The sequence below is a fragment of the Ips typographus genome, linkage group LG16 (assembly GCF_016097725.1).
Source record: "Ips typographus isolate SLU linkage group LG16, UJ_Ityp_2.0, whole genome shotgun sequence".
Classification (NCBI taxonomy): Eukaryota; Metazoa; Arthropoda; class Insecta; order Coleoptera; family Curculionidae; genus Ips; species Ips typographus.
In genome coordinates, this window is record NC_138437.1 from 7,539,085 (window position 1) to 7,561,110 (window position 22,026).

General features: G+C 33.9%; 5 protein-coding genes across 22 annotated transcripts in view; 4 read left to right on the forward strand and 1 right to left on the reverse strand.

The window, feature by feature from the left end:
- Nucleotides 1-1,662, forward strand: part of Mitf (transcription factor Mitf) — a 40,017-nt gene extending 38,355 nt beyond the window's left edge. For 2 of the 3 annotated variants that reach the window (XM_081994035.1, XM_081994033.1), the window contains exon 6: nt 39-1,662. In XM_081994035.1, coding sequence (XP_081850161.1) covers nt 39-326 — 288 coding nt within the window. In that variant the 3' untranslated portion in view covers nt 327-1,662. The remainder of the gene's footprint in view (nt 1-38) is intronic. The other variant, XM_081994034.1, reaches the window with a different exon arrangement.
- A 658-nt stretch (nt 1,663-2,320) lies between these two features.
- Nucleotides 2,321-5,953, reverse strand: dnt (tyrosine-protein kinase Dnt). The gene is made up of 5 exons (XM_081994036.1): nt 5,274-5,953; nt 4,883-5,010; nt 3,588-4,579; nt 3,235-3,531; nt 2,321-3,173 (listed from the first exon to the last, which is right to left on the reverse strand). The coding sequence occupies exons 1-5, from the start codon at nt 5,383-5,385 to the stop codon at nt 3,062-3,064; spliced, it is 1,641 nt and encodes a 546-aa protein (XP_081850162.1). The 5' UTR covers nt 5,386-5,953; the 3' UTR covers nt 2,321-3,061.
- A 90-nt stretch (nt 5,954-6,043) lies between these two features.
- On the forward strand, nt 6,044-7,323 carry LOC145738901 (apolipoprotein D-like). Its single transcript, XM_081994044.1, has 3 exons — nt 6,044-6,448; nt 6,502-6,686; nt 6,753-7,323. Exons 1-3 carry the CDS (start codon nt 6,183-6,185, stop codon nt 7,166-7,168), a joined length of 867 nt encoding a protein of 288 aa, XP_081850170.1. The 5' UTR covers nt 6,044-6,182; the 3' UTR covers nt 7,169-7,323.
- A 176-nt stretch (nt 7,324-7,499) lies between these two features.
- On the forward strand, nt 7,500-10,905 carry LOC145738899 (serine protease inhibitor 2-like). The gene is made up of 8 exons (XM_081994040.1): nt 7,500-7,709; nt 7,762-7,886; nt 7,941-8,117; nt 9,378-9,594; nt 9,682-9,893; nt 10,185-10,370; nt 10,427-10,580; nt 10,637-10,905. The coding sequence occupies exons 1-8, from the start codon at nt 7,685-7,687 to the stop codon at nt 10,852-10,854; spliced, it is 1,314 nt and encodes a 437-aa protein (XP_081850166.1). The 5' UTR covers nt 7,500-7,684; the 3' UTR covers nt 10,855-10,905.
- A 295-nt stretch (nt 10,906-11,200) lies between these two features.
- Nucleotides 11,201-20,502, forward strand: LOC145738892 (DNA-binding protein Ewg-like). 16 transcript variants are annotated; one of them, XM_081994020.1, is made up of 12 exons: nt 11,201-11,344; nt 11,415-11,650; nt 13,379-13,745; nt 13,861-14,286; nt 14,342-14,470; nt 14,602-14,772; nt 15,041-15,181; nt 15,242-15,395; nt 15,640-15,690; nt 18,029-18,159; nt 18,289-18,508; nt 18,744-20,502. In XM_081994020.1, the coding sequence occupies exons 3-11, from the start codon at nt 13,425-13,427 to the stop codon at nt 18,493-18,495; spliced, it is 1,731 nt and encodes a 576-aa protein (XP_081850146.1). In that variant the 5' UTR covers nt 11,201-11,344; nt 11,415-11,650; nt 13,379-13,424; the 3' UTR covers nt 18,496-18,508; nt 18,744-20,502. The 16 variants fall into 16 exon arrangements, with proteins under 16 accessions (XP_081850146.1, XP_081850143.1, XP_081850140.1 ...); XM_081994017.1 differs by having other exon boundaries at nt 11,415-11,824; nt 18,289-20,502; XM_081994014.1 differs by having other exon boundaries at nt 18,289-20,502.
- Nucleotides 20,503-22,026: the final 1,524 nt, after the last annotated feature.

Here is a 22,026-nt window from a genome sequence, read left to right on the forward strand (position 1 = left end):
AAGACTTTCTTTCACTCTATACTAAAAAGCGTAACTAGAGCGTTTTTGAGCAGATGCCCGATGTCATATCTGACGCAACTTTAAGTTTATCAGCAGCAATGGAAGAGGGGATGGACGACGACGATCTCGTGTATGGGGTTAATGGTGACCCAATGCTTTCGTCTCCTAACGCACTTACAGGGGACACTTTCTTGGTTCGAAATGTGTCTCCTGTCCACCCTAGATCTGGCGATCCTCTGCTTTCAGAAGAACGCATACCAACTCCAACACCAACTAGTCATATAGACGATGGCGGTGATACTTTGGATATAGATATGATAGCATGATCTTAATCTCACCACTAGGGGAGATTTAGATTGTAGCTCGACTTAGTAGAAATATGCTTTAAGCCTGGTCTACAAGCTAATATTTTTTTAAGGAAGCAGAAATGCCGAATCAGTAAAGAGAAATATGTACTCAAAATTTTTTACACTACTCCTTTACATTCCATAGTACTGAAACTCATTGTAGTTAAATACCACAAAGTGCACTTTACTGGTTTGGTTGGTGCTAACTTAAACAGTCACCAAAATATGGATTATCACAAACTGACAAAAAAATGGGTTTTACAATATGACCAAATGTATGAACTTTTCCTGAGGGAAATTCATAAGGTTGTAGAAAGCGCATATTTGTTAAGAAGCTTGTAGATCAGATAGTAAACCACAGCGGCATTACAAGTCACGTTTTAGTCTGCTTAATCTGAGTTAACTTAACGTTTTAGTTTTGTGTTCAGTGTCAATAATGTTCTGGAGCTGGTAGACGTTACTTTAAGTTTTGAAAAAAACCTAGTCGGATCTCACTAATTATTGTTAATTTTAGTACTAATACTTGCTTTAGCCTCACAGTATGCCATCTTTTTATATAGATTTATGTAGAGTTCTTGATACTTTGACTAAACAAAATATTTTTGCTAAAGTAATTATTACTACTAAAGAAAGGCATTTAAAATTCAAAGTATCATGCAATGAAATTTATGTGTTATCAACTCGCCATGTCTCCAGCATTCTTTCATCACTCTTCAAGATGGCAAACTAATTTTATCAGCCTTCAGGCTCCACATACTAGTTTTAATTAAAAAGTAGTATTACGTTAAAGTTTAAATTTCAAGGATTAAATTCCCTCTCGCACACTTTTTTAAAGGCTGAACCATCTATATAATGAAAACTTCATACCCAAACTCAGGCACATCCGATGTGAAGTTACCCTTATTAGGTATAATAAACATAATTAGAACGTAAGATAGTCTGTTTTGACTCATTTTGAAAAAAGATCCTTGCTCATCTTTCACTCTAAATTAGTTTTTTAGATAAAAAAATGTGCTTTTACAGTTTAAATAAGGGATATGATTCAAGTGATATTGTTGTTTATGAACTTTTATAGGAAATTGTTAAAAATTTACACAGTGTCAAAGATATTAATTAAGTTACCATCGTGGTTTATCAACCAGAGTACTTTTTTGTTAATTGCGTTTTGTTGAAGATTTTTTTAGAATTTATCGCGTGTATAAAGCATTATATTTCTTCTTCTTGTTCTTCATTAGTATAATCCCATTGTTATGTGTTCTGGACGTCAGAGTTTATTGAAACCGTTTTGAAAGTTATTATATTTGTTCAAATAATACAGCTCATCTTTCATTTCTGACCTTTACTCCATTGTTTTACGAAGTCCTAGGAAATAACATCTAAAATTGTATCATTTTCCAGGTATTTCAGTTTCAGTCATATTTCATTACGAATGGCGGCTGCAATTTTATCGTTGTACGTTCAAAACACATATTCCACTGATTTATATCCTCGGATAAAATTAGGTTTACGGAACCAACTCGAAAAGTTTTAGCATCGGAAGACAAACGAGTGATTTATATAACTTTTTTTTAATTGTTTTTCCAATAACCTTTATTATGTTTGTTACATCCAACTCTCTGAACTCATATTCCAAACCAGCCACAAATAGTCAGTTAAGTTTAGAGAATTTGTGTGGGTTTTCACTACGTTTATTAACCCAATTCCTTGACATGTTTTGCCCTTTCAAAGTCCTTAGAAAGGAACAGGGAAACAAGCAGACCACTTGTCAGTTAGGATTAACTGACTAGTGGTTTATTACACCCAAACAATTAATTGTCTGTTGACTCCAGGCTACTCCTGAAGAGCTTCAAAGTAAAAAAATAGGGATAGAGACAAATAGTGGTGCCCGGAGGCGTGGATTACTTTGGCTCCATATACATGCAAGGTAAACAAAACTTGGACAGATAAACATATGCCAAAATAAAATCATGAGAAACTTTTTGAGGAAATTAATTTTTTCGTGTTATTGTTTTGTTTACAAATACTACACCTAAAAAATCACAACCCGATTAAACTAAGCTAAATGAATCAATCTAGCACGCACAAAACTAAACAAATAATAGCTTAACAAAACTAATGTCAAATTGTCTGAGTAAGTCACAAGACCACTATAATTTCCAAGTTCTGGATTAAAATAAGACACCATGGCAACAATTGTTTAATACTAATATTTGGCGTTGTGTCCAGAAAAACTTAAGTGAAAGGGAATATTTTAAATCTAATTTAGTTTACCCAATATAAAGGCAATTGCAAATTTATTTCAGTATAAATATTAAGTACGATTTTTTTTAAAACTAAATATGTTTTGTATATGTACAGGACATATTTATATTTGTAGTAGCTATCATGACAATTTACAGAAAAAAACACAGTCAGTCCCTAAAATATGTAGAGTGTTACAAAAGACAGTTTGTGATGTGTGACCAAGTTTACATAATATATGTAAATGAATCTCTCTAGGAAAATACCTTACACTATAGTTGCCTTTTGAATATATACACTGCAGATACAGGTGACTTTCTTGTAACACCCAGCACATTTTGATTATAAATAAATTAAAAAAATGACACTTACACATACACAAGCGCAGATATGTATTTCTTCGGCTATATTTGGCAATGGATTCTGTCAAATTTGGCACTTTAAAAATGCGACGCTAGCTATAAGTGCTTGTGTCAAACGTATTTAGTTAGTTGTGCATAAAATTCTTGTAAGCACACGTGAAGTTGCGTAAACGTGGGCCTTTCGTCTGCACTCATTGCCCAACAATAGGCCATTACAGCAAACCTAAAATGTATAAAAACTAGAGTGTATAAAACAATTAAAAACACATACAAAAGTTTCATACAATTCATCAGGGCAGTTAATAGGTTGTACTAATCGATAGCCACTTTTTAAATACCCAGCCATTTCAAAAGGGTCAATTTCAATGTAAGGTTGTTGGGCTAAAGTGGTTAATTCCCATAGAAGAACTCCAAAAGACCATACATCAGAAGCTGGTGTAAAAGTTTTTTTAAGTAAACTTTCCAAAGCCAGCCATTTAACTGGCCTATTTTCATTATCACCTAAACAGTGATAATCAGAAGGAAACAGGTCTCTTGACAGTGCATTGTCTGCTACTTGAACACTAAGATTATCATCCACACTGCAACAGAGAGATATGTTATCTTACTTAAAACTGAAAATTAAAAATGTACTTACACACAATTCCTGGCAGCCAAATCTTTGTGTAATAAATGCTTTTTATGTAAATATTGCATTGCTTTAATGATTTGCAAAGCCATGTGTACCACCTCTTGAGTAGTTAAAGTGTGATGAACCCCTTCTGAAGAAACTTTACATTTCTGCAAGAAAATCTTCAAGTTTTTATTATTGTTGTAGGGGTATAATAAAAAAGGAGTGGTATGATCTTCTATAGACACCCTCAAGATGCTTAAAATATTCTTGTGATTAAGTGAGTACATGGCCATGCCCTCTTGCAGAAGCAAAGATATTTGAATTTGGCTAGCATGGTCTGCTACAGTCTTTATTATTACAGTCTCATCATTTCCCTCTTCATTACTGAAAGAACCTTGATACACTCTTCCAAAGGTACCTTCCAGTATAATGTTATTTAGCCGGACTCTGCATCTTTGAACTGTTAGTTCAGAAATTCGTTCCTGCAGGTCTTTAGACCGATCATCCAACAAAGAGTAAATTGGCATTCTCCTGAAACTCCCATAAGATGATGCATTTACGCTATTTCTAGGCAATGCTGCTAAAAATGTTGTGGTGGTTGTAATAGGTCCACTTCCTCCATTTTCAGTTGACCGGCTCTTTTTATCTTTAATGTAACTTATGGTTACCAAAACCCCCAGTAAACAAATAAGCAACACAGCGCAGCAAATTGCAATGTAAAATACGCTGGAGGAGTTTGCAAATTGGGGTAAAGTGTTCATGGCAACATAATTATCAACATCTTCATTCAAACATGTTTTTTTTCTTGAAAATTTCAGAGATTGGGTAATATCATTAGGTAGAGTTATGTTCAGTATAATATAAATAGGAACTTCAGCCTCAATTACTCCAGAACAAGGCAGACTCACAACAAAAGTTTGAGTTGATGAGGGGACTTGTCCTACTGAGGAAATATTTAGATGGGTCTTAGGGATTGCTGCAGTGTTTGACGATTTTACTTCAATTGAGTATGGAATCTGAAAATAGTAAAAATGGATTCAAAACTAAAACTGTAGACTTCTTGACTTTGAGATTTTACTTTAAATTCTTTATATGTATAATTAGTATCAAAAGTCATTAATATTTAAGGTGCAATTGCTTGTAATGTACTTGAATATGGGAGAATTGTTTAAACAATTTTTTAACTAGGCTGACATTAGTGTGCACTATAGGATTATTTCACTTATAGTACTTGTTGTAACACAAATGAATGGTAACCTAGCATATTACTTTAGACCTAGAAGTCTATAGTGTGATACAAATTGAAAGAAACTCCTTACCTGTTGGCCTCCTGTATTTTCCCAAGTAAAATACAAATCATTTACTGTGGGAGGAATGAGAAGAGTAAAGTTTAATGCATAAGTGTTAATCAGATCATCTCTTATGTAGTACATCTCAGCAGGTAAACCTGCAATGACATTTTTCTGTATAACATAGTTTTTGTAAACCACATGTGTATGTAATTTATACTATTGTCTCTGCTATACATATATACTAATATTAGGTGGTATAACTGACCAGGATTAATACAAACTACTCTCTTAAAATATAAATAACTAATTTCTGACATGCTCCATTTGCTGAACAAATAGTAGATTTGGGAGGTATCCTGGAGTGTAACTATGACTACTACTACTAACTACTTATATCAAAAAATATACTCAAACTCACCTAATAGTCTTTGTACTTCCTGAGAGCTTAAATATAAGTTTAAAGAGGCACTGCATTGTTTTAAATTCAATAATAAATTGACTAAGGTTATAAAAACATGTAAAACCTCCATGTTAAAGGCCTTTAAGGTCAATTGCTCACCGTTTAAATTAATACTAAAGGTAAGGCCCTGAAGGCTACAGTAAAGTAACGGGGATTCATACTAGAATTGTATTGTTTATTAAAAACATTTCTTTTAAAACAATAAACAAACAACAACAACGCCCCAATTGTCAATGTCGAATCGACTGTAAACTGTGTGCTGTCAAATGCCATTAAAATAGCAAGGGGTTGTCGATTACAAAGCATCGATACTGGGTTGTGACTGTAAATCGATAGACAGTTAGAAGGCTTCATTTAGATTAGCACATTAATAAAAAATTGCTCTTTTATGATACTTAAGTTACGTTTTTTAAAATAGCTTCCACTTTAATAAATTAGGCAGACAAAACTGGGACGATCACTTTTGGTCACAAGTTTACCAGGTCAGAGTAGGGCATTGCCTCTTCTGTATACAAATTAAATCAAGAACCGTTGAAAACCACATAGTGATATTTTGATTAGACTGTTGCAAATACTATAAGTAGTAAATTTGTTTTTCCATCACATCATATTACGAGGCAGGTTGAGGAATTTTCTGAAGTTATTTGAATTTTTCTATCGATACATTCAGATATCTTTAGGTATACTTTAACAGATTAGTTTTAAAAATCAATTAAAACATTTTTTAAGTGAATTCTATTGCTCATATTTGTATTTTTTGTTTTATTGAAATCGAAAAATTATTATAGCATCGCCCTGGTATCATTTGATGATATAAACCTACAAGAAGTACCGGTACTTTGAGTATATAAATGTAGACTCGAAGAAATGGTCCATAAAATCTCTTCAGCGATGTACCGTGTGTATCTCTTATTTACCCTAATCTGTGCCTCTCAGGCTCAGATTCCCAGTTTTGGATTCTGTCCTGATTATTTACCTATGCCGCACTTTGATATGAATGGATTCCTTGGAAAATGGTACGAAGCCGAGCGGTACTTCCAGTTTAATGAGTTAGCATCCCGATGTGTCGTCACAGACTATGCCGTAGGTCCTAATGGAAAAATTTATGTTTCAAATGAAGTAACCAACAGATTGTAAGTTTTTGATGTTTTAAATTGTTAGAAGGTGTTGATACATATTTTTTCAGTACTGGAGTAAAAAGGGTGATAGGTGGAAATATGGATTTAACTGGGAAAAAAACCGAAGGAAAGTTGGTAGTGAAATATGACACCACTCCAATTTCAACCACTTCAACTTTAACAATTCTGGACACAGACTACGACACCTATGCAGTGATTTGGAGTTGTAGTGGGCTGGGACCAGTTAATGCTCGTAAGTACTCACTAATTTCCAATAACTGACTTATTAAAAACATATGCTCAAAAATCATTATTTCAGAGAGTGCATGGCTAATGACGAGGGACCGAATCCCGGACTCTACAACACTACAAAAGGCTTACGGAGTCTTGGACAGATACAAAATCAGCAGAACGTTCTTCGTGAAGACCGATCAGGAAGGCTGCGCAATTGCAGCTTCTGATCTTAACGCAGCTTTAGGTATTGCCTCTACCTCTACAAATGTGGACCAAACTGTGGACGAAAGCGGTAGCAGAGAACGTTCTGGCAATTCTGCAGTGCCGATTGCTGAAGTGTTGCTTAATAGACCTCAAAATTCTGATAAATCTGAAATTGTTGAAAAAGTAACTGCTTTAGACGATGTCGAAGAATTAAAAACTGATCAAGTAGAGAAAGGTCCAGATTCGGAGAAAGATTTAATTCCAAACCACACTAGCAGCAATTCAGTTTCAAAGTAGTTTTGAATACTTTTAGGTATATATTATGTTATTTATTGTGTGAACTATAAAAGTTTTGTTGATTTTAATAAGGCATTTATTGAATTTTCTTTTAGAAAGAAAAACTCTGAAGCTGTATAGTAATAGTTGAAATAAATTCTAAATTAACACATTAAGCGGGTGTTCTGTTTATGATATAACTTCAAAGCAAAAAATCAACATCAACTCATTCACTGCTTTTAAGCAGTCATCAGGAAATCCCGCTATTGTTAAGTTTCATTCGAGCACGTTTTACACAAATCATTCTTTGCCGAATTTGCACATTACTATTAAAACTGGTGGTTATAATGGTCAGTTTACTCGCTAAGCATTTACACGATAAGAAAACCAATATTAGCTTTTAATTGACATCGACGATCGTTCGGGCGAGCTTTTATCTAAAAAAGCCGAACCGGATTCTCGACTAACTGGATTTTACAGATCCACTCAGGTCAACAAATACTACGAACACTAGTTCCATTGTGAATTGTTTACAGAATGTTGCTGTGGTACTTTGTCCTAAGTGAGTATTGAACATTCAGGTCGTTTTCTGTAATTTTGTAGTAAACTTTTAGGTCAAATTCTAACTATTCCTGTCACTTTTGCAACCGAAAGTCTTATAGAAAATGAAAATACTGCAGACGACCCTTATTATCCGTCATTAGAATGGTCAGATGCCTTAGATTGGAAAGTTTTAAAGGTACTTCCAATTATAATAACACAAAACATGCACACTATTTATTTTGCTTTTAAGGTGTTGTCACCAAAATCAGTTAATGTTTTGTTTTCCCCTGCCAGTCTCAAGTTAGTACTTGCAGTTTTATATGAAGCTTCAAGTGGATCAACGAAGAATGAGTTTGAGTATGCTTTGCATTTTGCATCGAAAGACGCTGTGCGTCAAAAAACCAAAGATATCATAGAATCCTTGCAAGTAAGTAGAGCTCGAATCAGATGAGAAAAGGCCACCGCATCATCAATGACGCAGTTTTTAAAACTATTTCTTTCTCCTTCTACAGTTGCCGTCGCATTAGATATAATCAGAGGCGTCCTATTAAAATATTCCCGAAAATATATTGTTAAGCGGTCAAAAAGCCACTTGGCAACGTAGTACGGTTTTTACTTGGACACAATTAAAACAGATGCGGCAGCGGCCAGGGACATTTGGACCTTTTTATATGCTTTTACTAGCAGGCACTCTAAACGGTGTTGCCAAGTTTAAAAAAATGTAGTGGCGGACAGGGAGACTTAGGGGGTTAGGTTAGGTTCCGTTTTAGTCTGGTGTTTTGGTTCTATTGTTGATGGTCGCAGTTGAAGTTCACATAGTGTTATGAATAAAAAACGTTATTTTGTCAAAATGTCTTTCAAAAAGGTTGGAAAGAAAGGTGTTATCATATACAGCCAAGGCCGTGAAATCGTCAGTAACGTCTTACAATTTATGAAGAAAGAAGCAGAAGGAGTTTCCATTCCTTTAAAAAACTTGTTGTCTTTTATTTTCTTTATTAAAAACGACGAAAATGTTTCATTTTACTGATAAAATAATAGCACGCCACTGACTGGCTGCAACAACTTGGAAAGTAACGAGAGCAGCAATATTTAAAGCGAGACGTACAGAGATCGTGACATCATCGTTTGATGACGCCTGTGGCCTTTTCTTAGCTGATTCGAGCTCTAAGTACGTTTTCTTTTAAAATATCCTTGAGTGCAAATTTCGTCTGTATTGAGCAGTAGTGATGAGGTTGTTTTATCTGTCACATTTGCTAAGGAAATTTCAAGTCATATCTTTTTTGAATGAAAACACATTAACCACAATAACATATACTTGCTGCCCACTGAATGGTGTTAATGACGGTTGTTATGACGTCAGAAAAAGAAAAAATGTGTATATGCTGAACATACGTAGTAAAAGCACGTTAACTCAAAGGTTTTTCCCACTACTGCTCAAACCATTTACTGGTTAGCTCTGAGGATCCGTTAAGAATTGTCTCTCCTGTAATATTTAATTACTATTGTGGTATCCTGTGTGGTACTAATGATTTTGGTTTGTGGTTGGTGATTTGGAGACTCAAGTGCGCAGTTGCCACGTTGTGTGATAATTACATACTACTGCTAAACAACTATTGTTGATGATTGCTATTCATAAACTACGTGTTGTTAAATACAGTAAAAGGCATAGTGGTTTTGGCATTTGCAGGAAAATCCTGCCAGCGAAAATAAACTAAGTGTAAGTAGCAGGATCTTCTTGGATTCGGAGATAACTTTAAAACCCGTGTTCGCTTCTAAACTGGAAGATTTTTACAAGACTGATGTTACCCCAGCAAATTTCAGCGATGCTCAGAAAACTAGTTCTGAGATCAACTCATGGACTGCTAAGGCTACTATGGGCTCTATAAATCGACTAACTGATCCAGGTAATAATTCATATGCTATTATCATCACTGTACGTTGCGTTGGGGTGATAGAATCTACAAATATTTTTTACCCCAAAACTTATTTAGATGATCTCAAGGATATGGTAATGCTGCTAGCAAACGCAATTTACTTCAAGGGCATTTGGAGATATCCTTTCCCAAAAAATGAGACTTGTATCGGAGGGTTTTACCCAACCCCCACTATTAAAATCTACCTTCCTTATATGGTGGCCACAAACTCGTTTTACTTTTTCGAATCTCCTACATTAGAAGCGAAAATTTTAAGACTACCCTACAAGGTAATTTTTTAATAAATTTAAGCTATATAGCCATATTCACCAAACTGTTAAGTTTAACAATCTGTTAAGCTCATGTGTTTCCATAGCAACAAACGTACTGTTACGAGTTATCAACTTGACAACATATTGGTGAATATGGTGGTTAGTGTTTTAAAAGTAAACCTCCTTATGTCAAGATAAGTACCTACATCAAATTTATAGAATATTATTCATATAAGTTAACGTAAAGCAGTTTACTTTTGACATACCTTATGGTATATTATTCTTGATAGGTAACTAACATTGTTATAGCGCAGTAAATTTTCGATGTTTTTCGTGCTACCTCTTGCAACTGGGGGACTTCAAAACCTTATCGATAGGATCGACTTAACTACGCTCCATCGACAATTGCATTTTATGGATAAAAGGGATGTGTTGGTATCTATACCCAAGTTTTCCTTCAAACTTAAAGCTAGCTATACTGACGTTCTGAGACAGGTAAAGATGGAGAAAGCCCAATTTTGACTAAGTTCTTAATTGTTTTTTTTTAACAGTTGGGACTTCAAAAGTTATTCCAGAACACCGCAAGTTTTACTGGAATAGCACAAGGAAATTCCACAATACTGAGAAAACTAGTGGTATCAGATATACTGCAATCTACAGCTATAGACGTAGATGAAGAAGGAAGTGTGGTAGTAGCAGCAACAGGTTTGTTTATAAGAAATCCTATAATTTTCCAGAAATCATATTTAGTTTTTTTATAGAAGTAATAATTGGAAATAAAATTGGAGTTCCTGACGCCGTGTTCAACGCTACTCACCCATTTTTGTTCTTTATCCAAGACGATACAAGTGGTACCATTTTGTTCCTTGGAAAAGTTGAAAATCCTTTGTATCAGGAGCTGGACATTGGGAAAATTGACGACTCTCTTGATGATGAATTTCTTTCAAGTACCAATAGTTCTACAGCACCCATTAATTGAAATTAATGATCTGAAAAAAATGAATAAAAAATACTGTACTTTTTAGTAATATTTATGAGTTTTTATTTCAGTCTTAAATTGATTTAGAAGAAAATTAACTTGTTTTAAATGAAAACAAAATGGAGAAAAATTCTTACAATTTTAATCAAGGACAGTAAACCCTAGTAAACATATTGTTGATAGTTTCAAAATATAAAAAATCACTCAAAAATTACTAATAAAAGCAAACTATACATACTATAAAAACAGAAATTTTTAACAAAATTTCCACTCCATTATCTGCATGAAAATAGAAAACTTGACATTTATCGGTAAAACCGTTTTCTTTCTCAATCAATGTAATAGTGGTGTAAAACTAATCAATACCAATAGATGGCGCCTATTAGTAAGGGGCTATCAGTATACATTTTAAGTAATTTCTGAAAATATTAGGCGTCCTTGCTGGGAGTGATATGGTATGGTTTCCACGTGGTAGGGCAGTGATTTAAAGGTAAGTGGAAATTGAAATTTATTTTAACCGTAGCAATAGTAATAAAAGTTGAAATGAAATTATTTTTAAGGTCCTTATTGCGCATACTCGTGTAATATGGCTCCGAATCAAAATCGAAAGCCAACTTCGATCAATATTATATGTGATGTGACGTAAATGAAACGCCATGGTGTTCACGAAATATTTACCCATGTAGAAATTGTTGTTCGAGGTGGTGTGAAAGCGAAAAGTGAAGGATTTGGCTGATTTTTTGGAAATCTGCGCTCCGAAATCAGATTTTCTAATAAATGTATCCGATACACGCAGGTGCGTACGCAGCCGTAGTGATAATTCTAACTGGGCCTGCTCCATTGTTGATGACCGACTGTAAACCTATTTTGTAAAATCATGTTTTTCTATGTTATTTCCGTATATTTTCACTTGTAAGTGAGGCAAATTGTTCACCTATCCCGGAGGAATTTAGCTGTTACAATGGTCAAGGTTGGAAGGACGAATTTTTCGTGTTATTTGCATTTTTGCATGGCCTAGTCAGCGTACACAATGACTGGCGCCAAACCACCATTTTGTGCGCACATACCTACTATTTATGTTGCATGTGCATGCGTTCCTAAAAAATACAATTCAAACGCATAACATCATAATTGCCGATTTTTAAATTTGTTCTACTTTTATTTTCAATGTTTGCATTTGTTGTCCTTTTTGTTCTCTACAGATAAATAAATATTGATTTTTGGTACCCCCACAGTATGCATGAAGTCTAATTTCTATTGCTATTGTAGTACAGAGTCTGAATATTTATTTTCATTCCTAACATCCTAAACTTGTATAGCCTAAACTATATAAGTCACTTTTATTTAAATTTTTCACGTTTGTTAGGTTATGTTTTCTAGTAGTGATGTTGTTGCATTATCAGACTCTCAACAAATTGAGGTTTGAAGCAAAGTAGTCTGGAATGGATATGTTAGTGAATGGCATAGTTTTTGATTCAGCTTTAGACCAAAATTACTAAATATTCTTTTGATTCTTTTGCTTAAATAGTATGTGGATTGAAAATGTGAACAATTGTATACAGTTGTCACCTGAGAAGGACTCTTAAGTTGGATTTGTATGTTGTGGTTCCTCTTCACATGTTTTCTCAACAAGCTTGAAATGTTACACTATAGTTTTAACAGTTCTATTAGAGTTATTCTTGAAAAGGTAGCAGGCAGATATTGAAATTGTCCACACAATACAGTAAGACTATATTGTTGCTTGTAGTATACCATTCTTCCTACAAAGGTGGCTCTTACTGTTTATCTTTCTAATCTATTACATAAATCTCTAGTTTTCAATTAAAGTGTGGTTTTTAAATGTAGATCATAAGCCACAGAAAGAGATTGAAGGATTCACTTTTATTAGTTCCCTAGAACTTATGGAACACTCCTATTAGCTTGTCAGGAGAAAATCATAAATTCCTCTGTAGCCCAACTTATGCCTTTGCTTGATGCCAAGATGCCTATACAATTTAAATCTTTTACTGACATAGTTTTAGATGAATGCAAAAAATTTGTATTAAAAAATGCCTAGTTAAAATCCAGCATGTTAAATAATAAACAGGTAAAAAATAAATCAGGCAGACAGTGAAATTGAATTTTTGCCTACCATTCAACACCTGTTGCCTAATTATGAAAAAATATAGGATATAGTAAAATCGCCTTAAAGGCTGCAAATATGCATATTAATGGGAGACAGAAAAATACATTTATCTTCTTTAATAGAAAATTATCAAATATTATTTAGGGGTTTGTTAACTCTCACAGCCTTCATAATTTTACTAAAGAAACAATCCAATAGGACTGGATTAGATTAAGTTTTGAAGAGACATTTTCTAAATTGGGTCCCTCTAAACTGTGGAGGACTAACAACTGAGCAATTAAGTTTTGTAATAAAATTCCAGCCCAATGTTAAAATAAAACACTTCTCAGGGCGATGTTGGATAGACCCTCTATTAATTAATTATAACCATAATTTTCTACTGTATTTTTTTTTTTGCAGAGAACCCCTTCTATGGTTAGGTTAATGTCCCTAACTTCATACTAATATGAACACTAACGGAAGTTCAAGCAATGGAGCTGATCAGATTACCATGGTGGTGGGTTCTCCCTCTAATATGTGTGGACAGTCGGACGATGACGACGATCAATGTCCTTCATCACCAGGATCTGCCTATGAAAGCAATGCAGACCTTATGGCCGCAGCAATGGGCGATGAAGTTACCGCCCAGCTGGCTGCTGCAGGTCCTGTAGGTGTGGCCGCTGCTGCCGCTATTGTTTCGTCCAAAAAAAGAAAAAGACCTCACTCCTTTGAAACTAACCCATCCATTAGAAAGAGACAACAGAATCGATTAATCAGAAAGCTTAGGGTAAGTTATAAACTTACTGAAGCAGTTTGTTACTTTAGTTTAGACTTTGCTGAATAATTCATAATTTTCTATGCTCATAAGCAAATTTGATGGTATTGAAGTTATTTTTTTTTAGCAAACTATCGACGAGTTTGCAACTAGAGTGGGCCAACAGGCAATAGTGTTAATAGCCACCCCTGGAAAACCAAATACCAGCTACAAAGTTTTTGGCGCTAAACCTCTTGAAGACGTTATTAGGAATTTAAAAGTCACTATTATGGCTGAACTGGAAAATGCGTTAGCTCACCAGGCTCCGCCTCCTATTCAAGAAGATCCTACGCTTTTTGAATTGCCACCACTAATCATCGACGGTATTCCTACTCCTGTGGAGAAAATGACGCAAGCACAGTTGAGAGCATTCATTCCTTTAATGTTGAAATACTCCACAGGACGTGGTAAACCAGGATGGGGGAGGGAATCAACTAGACCTCCATGGTGGCCAAAGGAGTTACCTTGGGCTAATGTTAGAATGGATGCCCGCAGCGAAGATGAGAAACAAAAGGTGCATTATCTAAATTCTTTTGTTTGATAAAATAAACATACATTTTGGTAAACAGATATCTTGGACACACGCGTTGCGTCAAATTGTAATTAACTGTTACAAATTCCATGGTAGAGAAGATCTTTTACCAGCCTTCAGTGAAGAAGACGAGAAAGCTAATGCTGCTGCGACATCGAACGCCAATGTGAGTATTCGAGAAAAACTTAACGGTTGCTTTAAATAGTGGTGTACTGCCGATAAAACAATCATATACTAACACCCTTAGATAAATCATTTTTTAAAAAGCGCTTTAACAGACCCTACTAATATTTCTAGTGTAATTCGGTGGGTGTATTAAAAATGCACACATCAGGGGTACCAACCCATAAAATCGAGATTCAAGCTAACGGTTCACCTCAAATCATCGCCACTTCTCCTGAGGGACTGTCCGGATCTTCGTCCACTCAAGTTTGCCTTGATCCCGTAGGCTACAGTTCAGACGTGGACGTGTGTACTTTTTCATTCGCTTCGCCTTTTAGTCCATTTGTTTTTAGCTCACTTTCGTTTGCGAACTGCCACAGTAGTGTTTTAGGACATTTAGATTTTTTTTATTTTTATGATTGGTAGCTGTTTATTTTTTGCGTTTTTTTATTGTATGTTATTGAACCTTCACGATTTCAGTTTTGCGGTCATTTGAATAAAATAAGCAGAAATCCTGAAGGTCTGTGACAAACCACATTGATTTTCTTAATTTAATTGTGAGTTTTTTGAACAGATTACAACCCAATACACTCCGACTGTGCTTCACACCATCACAAACCCTGACGGAACAGTCAGCATTGTGCAAGTGGATCCCAACAATCCTATTATAACGTTACCTGACGGCACCACTGCACATGTGCAAGGCATGGCAACGGTTTGTTATTAATCCTATTTAATTATTTTTTTTACTTAGTATTTACTCTTTTGTGAATAGTTGCAAACTGGGAATGGCGAGGGTACACCCGTACATACCATTCAGACTATAAGTGAAGGTGGAGGTCAAGGTGAGGTGGTTGATCTTAATTCAGTTACTGAAGCCACTTTAAATTCTGACGGCCAAATTATTTTAACTGCCGAAGATGGGCATGGTAAGTTTGTTCTACATTTTCAACTTTTGTTTAGTGCTAAACTTTATGCTTTTCACCAAGGTAAAGTTTATCACATCTGCACACTTTGCATTCGATTTGTGCCAGGGGGGTGACAATATTTATACAAATTCCTTTAGGGCAACATCAGGCTTCAAAATTTTATATTTTCCTTCACTATACATATTTTTGCATTCCTGGTACAAAAAAACCTGTTGAAATTGACCTTTAAATTTTGTTACGGAAGCAACCTTGAATACTGAGGGTCAGATCATATTGACTGGGGAAGATGGACAGGGTATGTATATGCCACACGATTTCTCTATTTTTAAAGCAGTGATTTGGATTTAGTCTTGTCAGCGCAGTAGAAGTTTCTAATGCAAAGTGATCGAAATATTTTTAGTGTTTATTCTGTAAAATTGTAGGTGTGTGTGATTGGTGTGCCTTTAAATTTTACTAGACATTTTTTGATTTTATGTTGGACTTGTTACTTTCTGGTTTTCAATACTATGTTGGTCAATATAGATAATTCTGAATTTTTCTTTCTACAGGGTGGTCCAGTTTTAAATGTCAATAATTCACCAATCTATAGCCCATCAAAAAATAAGTTCACATGCATTATGTCATTTTCCTGAAGAACGCTTCCTAAGGAAGACAAAGACCTCCAAAGTTCATTTTAAAAAATTGTTTTTGCTACAACTGTCAGACCGTTGGACCAATTTTGATCAAATTTGGAACAAGTAATTATGAAATGAGTAATCGTTATTTGATGTGAATGACATTCTTCAAAATTGTTTAGACGCGTCGATATAGGGGGATAGTCATTATTTTCTACGCTCACTGGATATTATTCAAATTTTGACAAAAATGTCTACTTGGGTTATTGTATTTTTTACTTTAAAATGGTTCAAAAAGATTCAAATCTGGTCATCGGTGAGGTTTACGAGTTACTTTTTGACACTGAAAATTGTTTTTTAAGTCTGCTATGTCAAAAACTTGGTGAAGATAACCCTAAAACGATTTTCTAAAGCTGAAAGTAGTTTTAAAGCCCTAAAAATAGCCCAGAGTTCTAAGAAAATGAAAAGCAAAGTAAAAAAACTTGAAAAGTTAGTCGTCAAGTCAATTTTCAAGAATCCAATGTCAATATCGTGTATTTAAGACTATTTTCAAGACTAAAATATTGAAATGTATTTTCAAATTATGAAAACTTGCAAATTTTAAGATTTTGATGTCACTTTACATTGGTACAGAGTCAGTTTTTGGTGTGCAAGTCAATTTTCAACGTTGAAATGTATAAATTGTGTGTGTGTGTGCCTTGAATTCAATTTTTACTACTAAAGTTTTTCAACTTATCTGAAAACTATAACGACTGACTACAAAGACAGTTTTTTTAATACTCTCAAGTCAATTTTCACAGTTTCCAAGTCAATTGTCAAGGCTAAAGTCTTTCAATTTGCCTGAAAACTGTGAAAACTGGTTACAAAGACAATTTTTAAGCCTGTAAAGTAAATTTTCACCGTTTCAAAGTAATATTACTGGTTAATCAGTCAATTTTCAAAACTAGTCTTTCAATTTGTCTGAAAACTGGTTGCAAAAACAATTTTTAAGCCTCTAAAGACAATTTTCACCGTTTTAAAGTAAATTTATTGGTTAATAAGTCAATTTTCAAAACTAGTCTTTCAATTTGTCTGAAAACTGTGAAAACTGGTTACAAAGACAATTTTTAAGCCTGTAAAGTAAATTTTCACCTTTTCAAAGTAATATTACTGGTTAATAAGTCAATTTTCAAAACTAGTCTTTCAATTTGTCTGAAAACTGTGAAAACTGGTTACAAAAACAATTTTTAAGCCTCTAAAGACAATTTTCACCGTTTTAAAGTAAATTTACTGGTTAATAAGTCAATTTTCAAAACTAGTCTTTCAATTTGTCTGAAAACTATGAAAACTGGCTACAAAGACATTTTGCTTCCTAAGCTTCCTAAGTCAATTTTCACCGTTTTCAAGATGGGTTGGGTTGGTTTTGGGTCTTTAAAATTGCTCCAGCGGTCTGACAGTTATGACAAAAAACCGATTTTTTAAACTGAACTTTTATGGACCGTATTTTCCTTGGGAAGCATTTTTCATGAAAATGACATAATGTATGTTAACTTATTTTTTGATGGGCTATCGAATGGTGAATTATTGACATTTAAAACTGGACCACCCTGTATACTGTGATATTTTAATTTGCATACAATGTTTTGTGTAATTTGGATTTAAACTGTACCACTGGATTTATAAGTTGGCACAATGTCAGAAGATTTATTATTTCTGTTTTTATTCTCTCTCTGTCTGTATTACAGGTATTTTTTCCGGTTATCATTTTGGTGCTTCTAATATAATGTAAATTATATCTTTTCAACTTGATGCCGTGTTGTTTTGTGTTAGTTTATAAATTGTTGAGTTCAGTGTACTTCAAGCTTTACTTTCGTGTGTTGTTCCTAGTTGTTAGGCCATTTTGATTCTTCTGATATTTTATTACGCATTTAAATTATTACAATGTGCATGTAAGAAATATAAATCAGGTTAATTGTGAGCATGTTAGTTTATTTTTAGGTTGAACAATTTTGCTACTATGACTTTCATGATTTTTTTCAGTGAGTGGAGTCATAACCGTGCCAGTTTCTGCATCAATGTACCAAACAATGGTGGCCAACATTCAGCATTTGCACACTAACAGTGACGGCACAGTTTGTGTTACCCCTGTAGTTCAAGTACCTAAGGTAAAGGTAAATCATTTTTGCGTTTTTTGTTTATTTTTATTTTTTGTTGGGTACTGAGCTAGTATTTTTGGCTTTTAATGTTAAACTTTAAAACTGAAAAATTTCAAAGTTTAAAGAGTAAAATTAATAAAACAGATGGAGCCAAACACTGACGAAAATATCGAAACTTTAACGGTAACACCTAGCAGTCTTAACACTCATACCATGATGATTCAGGGTTCTGGTACTGACGGACCTCAGGTTCTGCAGGTTTTATCTCTCAAAGACGCCACTGTTCTTACCAAGGCCATGCAGGGAATCACTGACGTTAAAACCGAAGAAAACATCATAAGTGACCAATAGGATAGAAACCTAGGTAAATTTTGTAAAATAACTACTTCTAGGTGTAAGCAAGGTAAGATCATGAAGGTCCTTACAGATTATTGTACTTTTTTATAGTTTACTTACATTTTGGTAATTTTATTGTTATCTTCAGAACTGGTCAGTCATGATGGTGGGGTATCAAGTCTTAAACTGAAATATGATTTAATTTATCGAAAATGTAATTGTAGATAGCAGGAAGCAATAGTAATTTTCTTTTTTTTCAATAGCATTGCGCCACGCCTTGATTGGAACATTCTGCAAGTAATTTGGTATATTGAAATAACCAGAACTATAAAGTCTAAACTGTACTTGTTATGTTTTTTAATACGTAAATTTTCAAAGAGTTTTATGAAAAAGTAGTAATATTAAATAACTTCCAAGTTCAGTACTTGAAGAACACATGTGAAGAATGAAGATCCCGTCACTCAAGATTTTTGCCGTTCTCAGATTTAAGAAAATTGTTTATATTGATTGATTTTATAATGAAGAATGAAGATCTTTTAAAGTTGGGTAAGGAATTTTGTTTATTTTTGATAAATAGTTTATCAATAAAATTATCGTTTTTTTTCTCTACATTTGCTTATTTATTGATAGGTGATTTTTTGAAGTTAATATTTATTTGGGGAGTGGGTGTGGGTTGGTGATAATACGATTAAAGTAAATTACATTTGAATATTACTGGTACATACTAGAAAGATGGGAATTTGATATGTCTTCAATAATGAAATGAACAAGGTAAGAATTCCTGTGTGATACTCTGGGAACTGCATTTTCTTGAGACTTGCGAATAGCAATGGGGTTAATCGGGATAACCATCTACTTTGTCCGAACTTGTTGATTCATATTGCACTGATATGCTAAAACGAATTTTACAGTAACTAATTTCTTATTCTTTAGCTTCAGTTTTTATAGAAATATATCGGGACCAAATAAGCAATATTTTTCAAGCTTAAGAAAAAAGTGGTTGATATAAAAAAACTATTATCTGATGAGGTGTCGTCGCAATCGTTATAATGCGTTATTTAGTTATATTTCTTTATTTATTTTTAGTTTAGTAGGCTAGGAGACAATATAGATATATAGAGCTGGCTCTGCTTTGCCCCTAACCCGCTAAACCAAACTCTAAAAAAATAAACAAAAGACTATAACAATTAAACAATGGCATACTTTTCTTTGTTCAGTGTTTCCTACAGATCTAACAGATACTAGTGGTGGGTAACTGCAAGGACCTTTCATGATTTTTACAGGGTGTTCAATTGAAAATCATCAAAGTGACTTTTATTGAGCCTTTTTGATGATTTTATTTATTGATTGTTCGCACGTTATTGGCATAGTTTTATGTACAGATTTGCTTCAGTTTTTATAGATGTGTGATATTTTTGGCCTATTGGCTTATGAAAATTGAGTGAATTATAATTTTGACATCGTTTTTTCTTATACCACCTTTATACACTTATTATTATTTTTGTACAGTTGTTATTTTTATTTTATATAATCAGGAAATTATTGATATGATTGTAACGCTCCAGCAGGCCAAGAATTATAGTAGTTTAATTAGGTATGTGTATATATAATTGTTAATAGGCTTGTCACGATTGATGCAAAATACTAAATTTAAGGTGTATAATTTGTAAGTCCATTGTTGTTCTTAGGGTATATTGAAACACACAAAGCGTCTTATTTTATTATACATTGTCACAGCCCGTGACTGTCTCCTTATTGTGAATTGTGCAAATTACTTATTAAATTAAATTGTCTGACGCTTTGTTAGTGTTTTGAACGTATCGGAATCTGTATTATTAATTGTATAAAACATTTTTTTACGTTTTGATTGATGATTTGTTATGTAATGGAAGCAGTGAAAGAGTACCCGGTCAATTTTCATTATTCAATTTTTAATATCCGTGACCATCACTAGAGTGCAGAAAAGTGTCATTTTCACCATGCGAATTTTATGTTCGTAATAAAAAGAGATCTATATATGTATTTGGTTTTTGTTTGTTTGTTTTCCATTATGTTACCTACTGTAGTTTTTTGATGTGCCGTTGCTGTTTCTTTCCCTTAAATGAGTTCAAAACCGTTTTTCAAATTATATTTTAGTTATTATTCCGATCAGGTAGGTATAGCGGCTGTATTGTATTTATAAACCAAACCAATTATATGACACAGGTTAAATCTCCTAAACCTAGACTAGGAGCTATATTTATACTATATTCCCAAGACTCAACAAAAAATGGGAAAAATTAGATCTAACTATGTTGAGTTCCAACCACGAATTAACAGTTTAAAAAAAAAGTGAAAATTGATTGATTAATGATTAAATAACTAATTGATTGTGCTGTGAATGGATGTCAAAAAGTAAAGTAGGCCTATCAAAAACATGATTCAATCTAACTTATTTACTTTTTTGGCTTCTATTCACAGCATAAGAAACCAATAGCAGTTAAAACTGGACTACTTTGGAAACCTTTCACTTAGACTAACGTAAGGCAATATTAACTATGGGGTAGCTGTGATAATTATGGCATTAGTATAAATGCACTGAGGTCTGGGGTAAAGGTTGCAAACAAAACAAATTTGCAGTGCATTTTTTTGTAAACCCTGTATTACACTGAAAAACTCCGGGCTCCAGCTTGTCTGTTCAAGGACACAAAATGAAAGTGTATTGCTGGTTGCCTGTAGTCATGTACCGTAAATTGGAATATACATTATTTGATTGTTCCATAAAATAATTTTTCTCCTACTTAACGGAGTTGAAGTGAATCCTAAAATAAAATCGGGTACAAAACAATTTTTAACTTTTAATCGTACGGTCAAACTCTAAACTGCTTGCCCTAAGTTGTAATTGGAAGTTGTCACATCGCGTCAAGAGTTTCCGTGATAACTTCGGTATAGTGCAGGTAAACTGCTTTCGCAGGGTCTAATCAGATAATCTTTAACAAGGGCGCTGTTCAAGTTCCTGCTATTTTCCAGTTGAAAAATGTACAAAATCCAGTAAACCCGAAGGGCTAACGAACATTCCATCAAGCCTGACAGAACCACCTGTTTGGTCTAATTTGAATTCCTGCATTGGATTGACAGAAACAACCCCACGTTTCACTGTTAATTATTCAGGTTTAATTGTCGACGTTTGTAATTTTAAGCTTTAACGTTTTCAGTTTGCTGAAGAAATTGTTTTTTGTGTGAACCTGTTATAGTTTTTGTTGATTTAATCGGTGTTTTGATGACAAAAACATAGGCGGGTAAATAAGCCAGCACCTGTCAGATTAATAATGAAAATGCGTGAAACAATTTTTCCAGAAACAATATCAAAAATGAGTTTTATCCAATCTAGTTTAGAGCCACGTCGACGGATTCTGTTTGTGAGTTCAACAACAACGAAATTACACCAAACAATTTTGAAATAATTCGCTCTTAAACGAAGTTTAAAGCAGTTAATAATTTCGTGACGTAAATCTAGTTGGAGAGCTTCCTTTCGGAAAACAACTTCTTTTATCCTAGCCGGGCTTT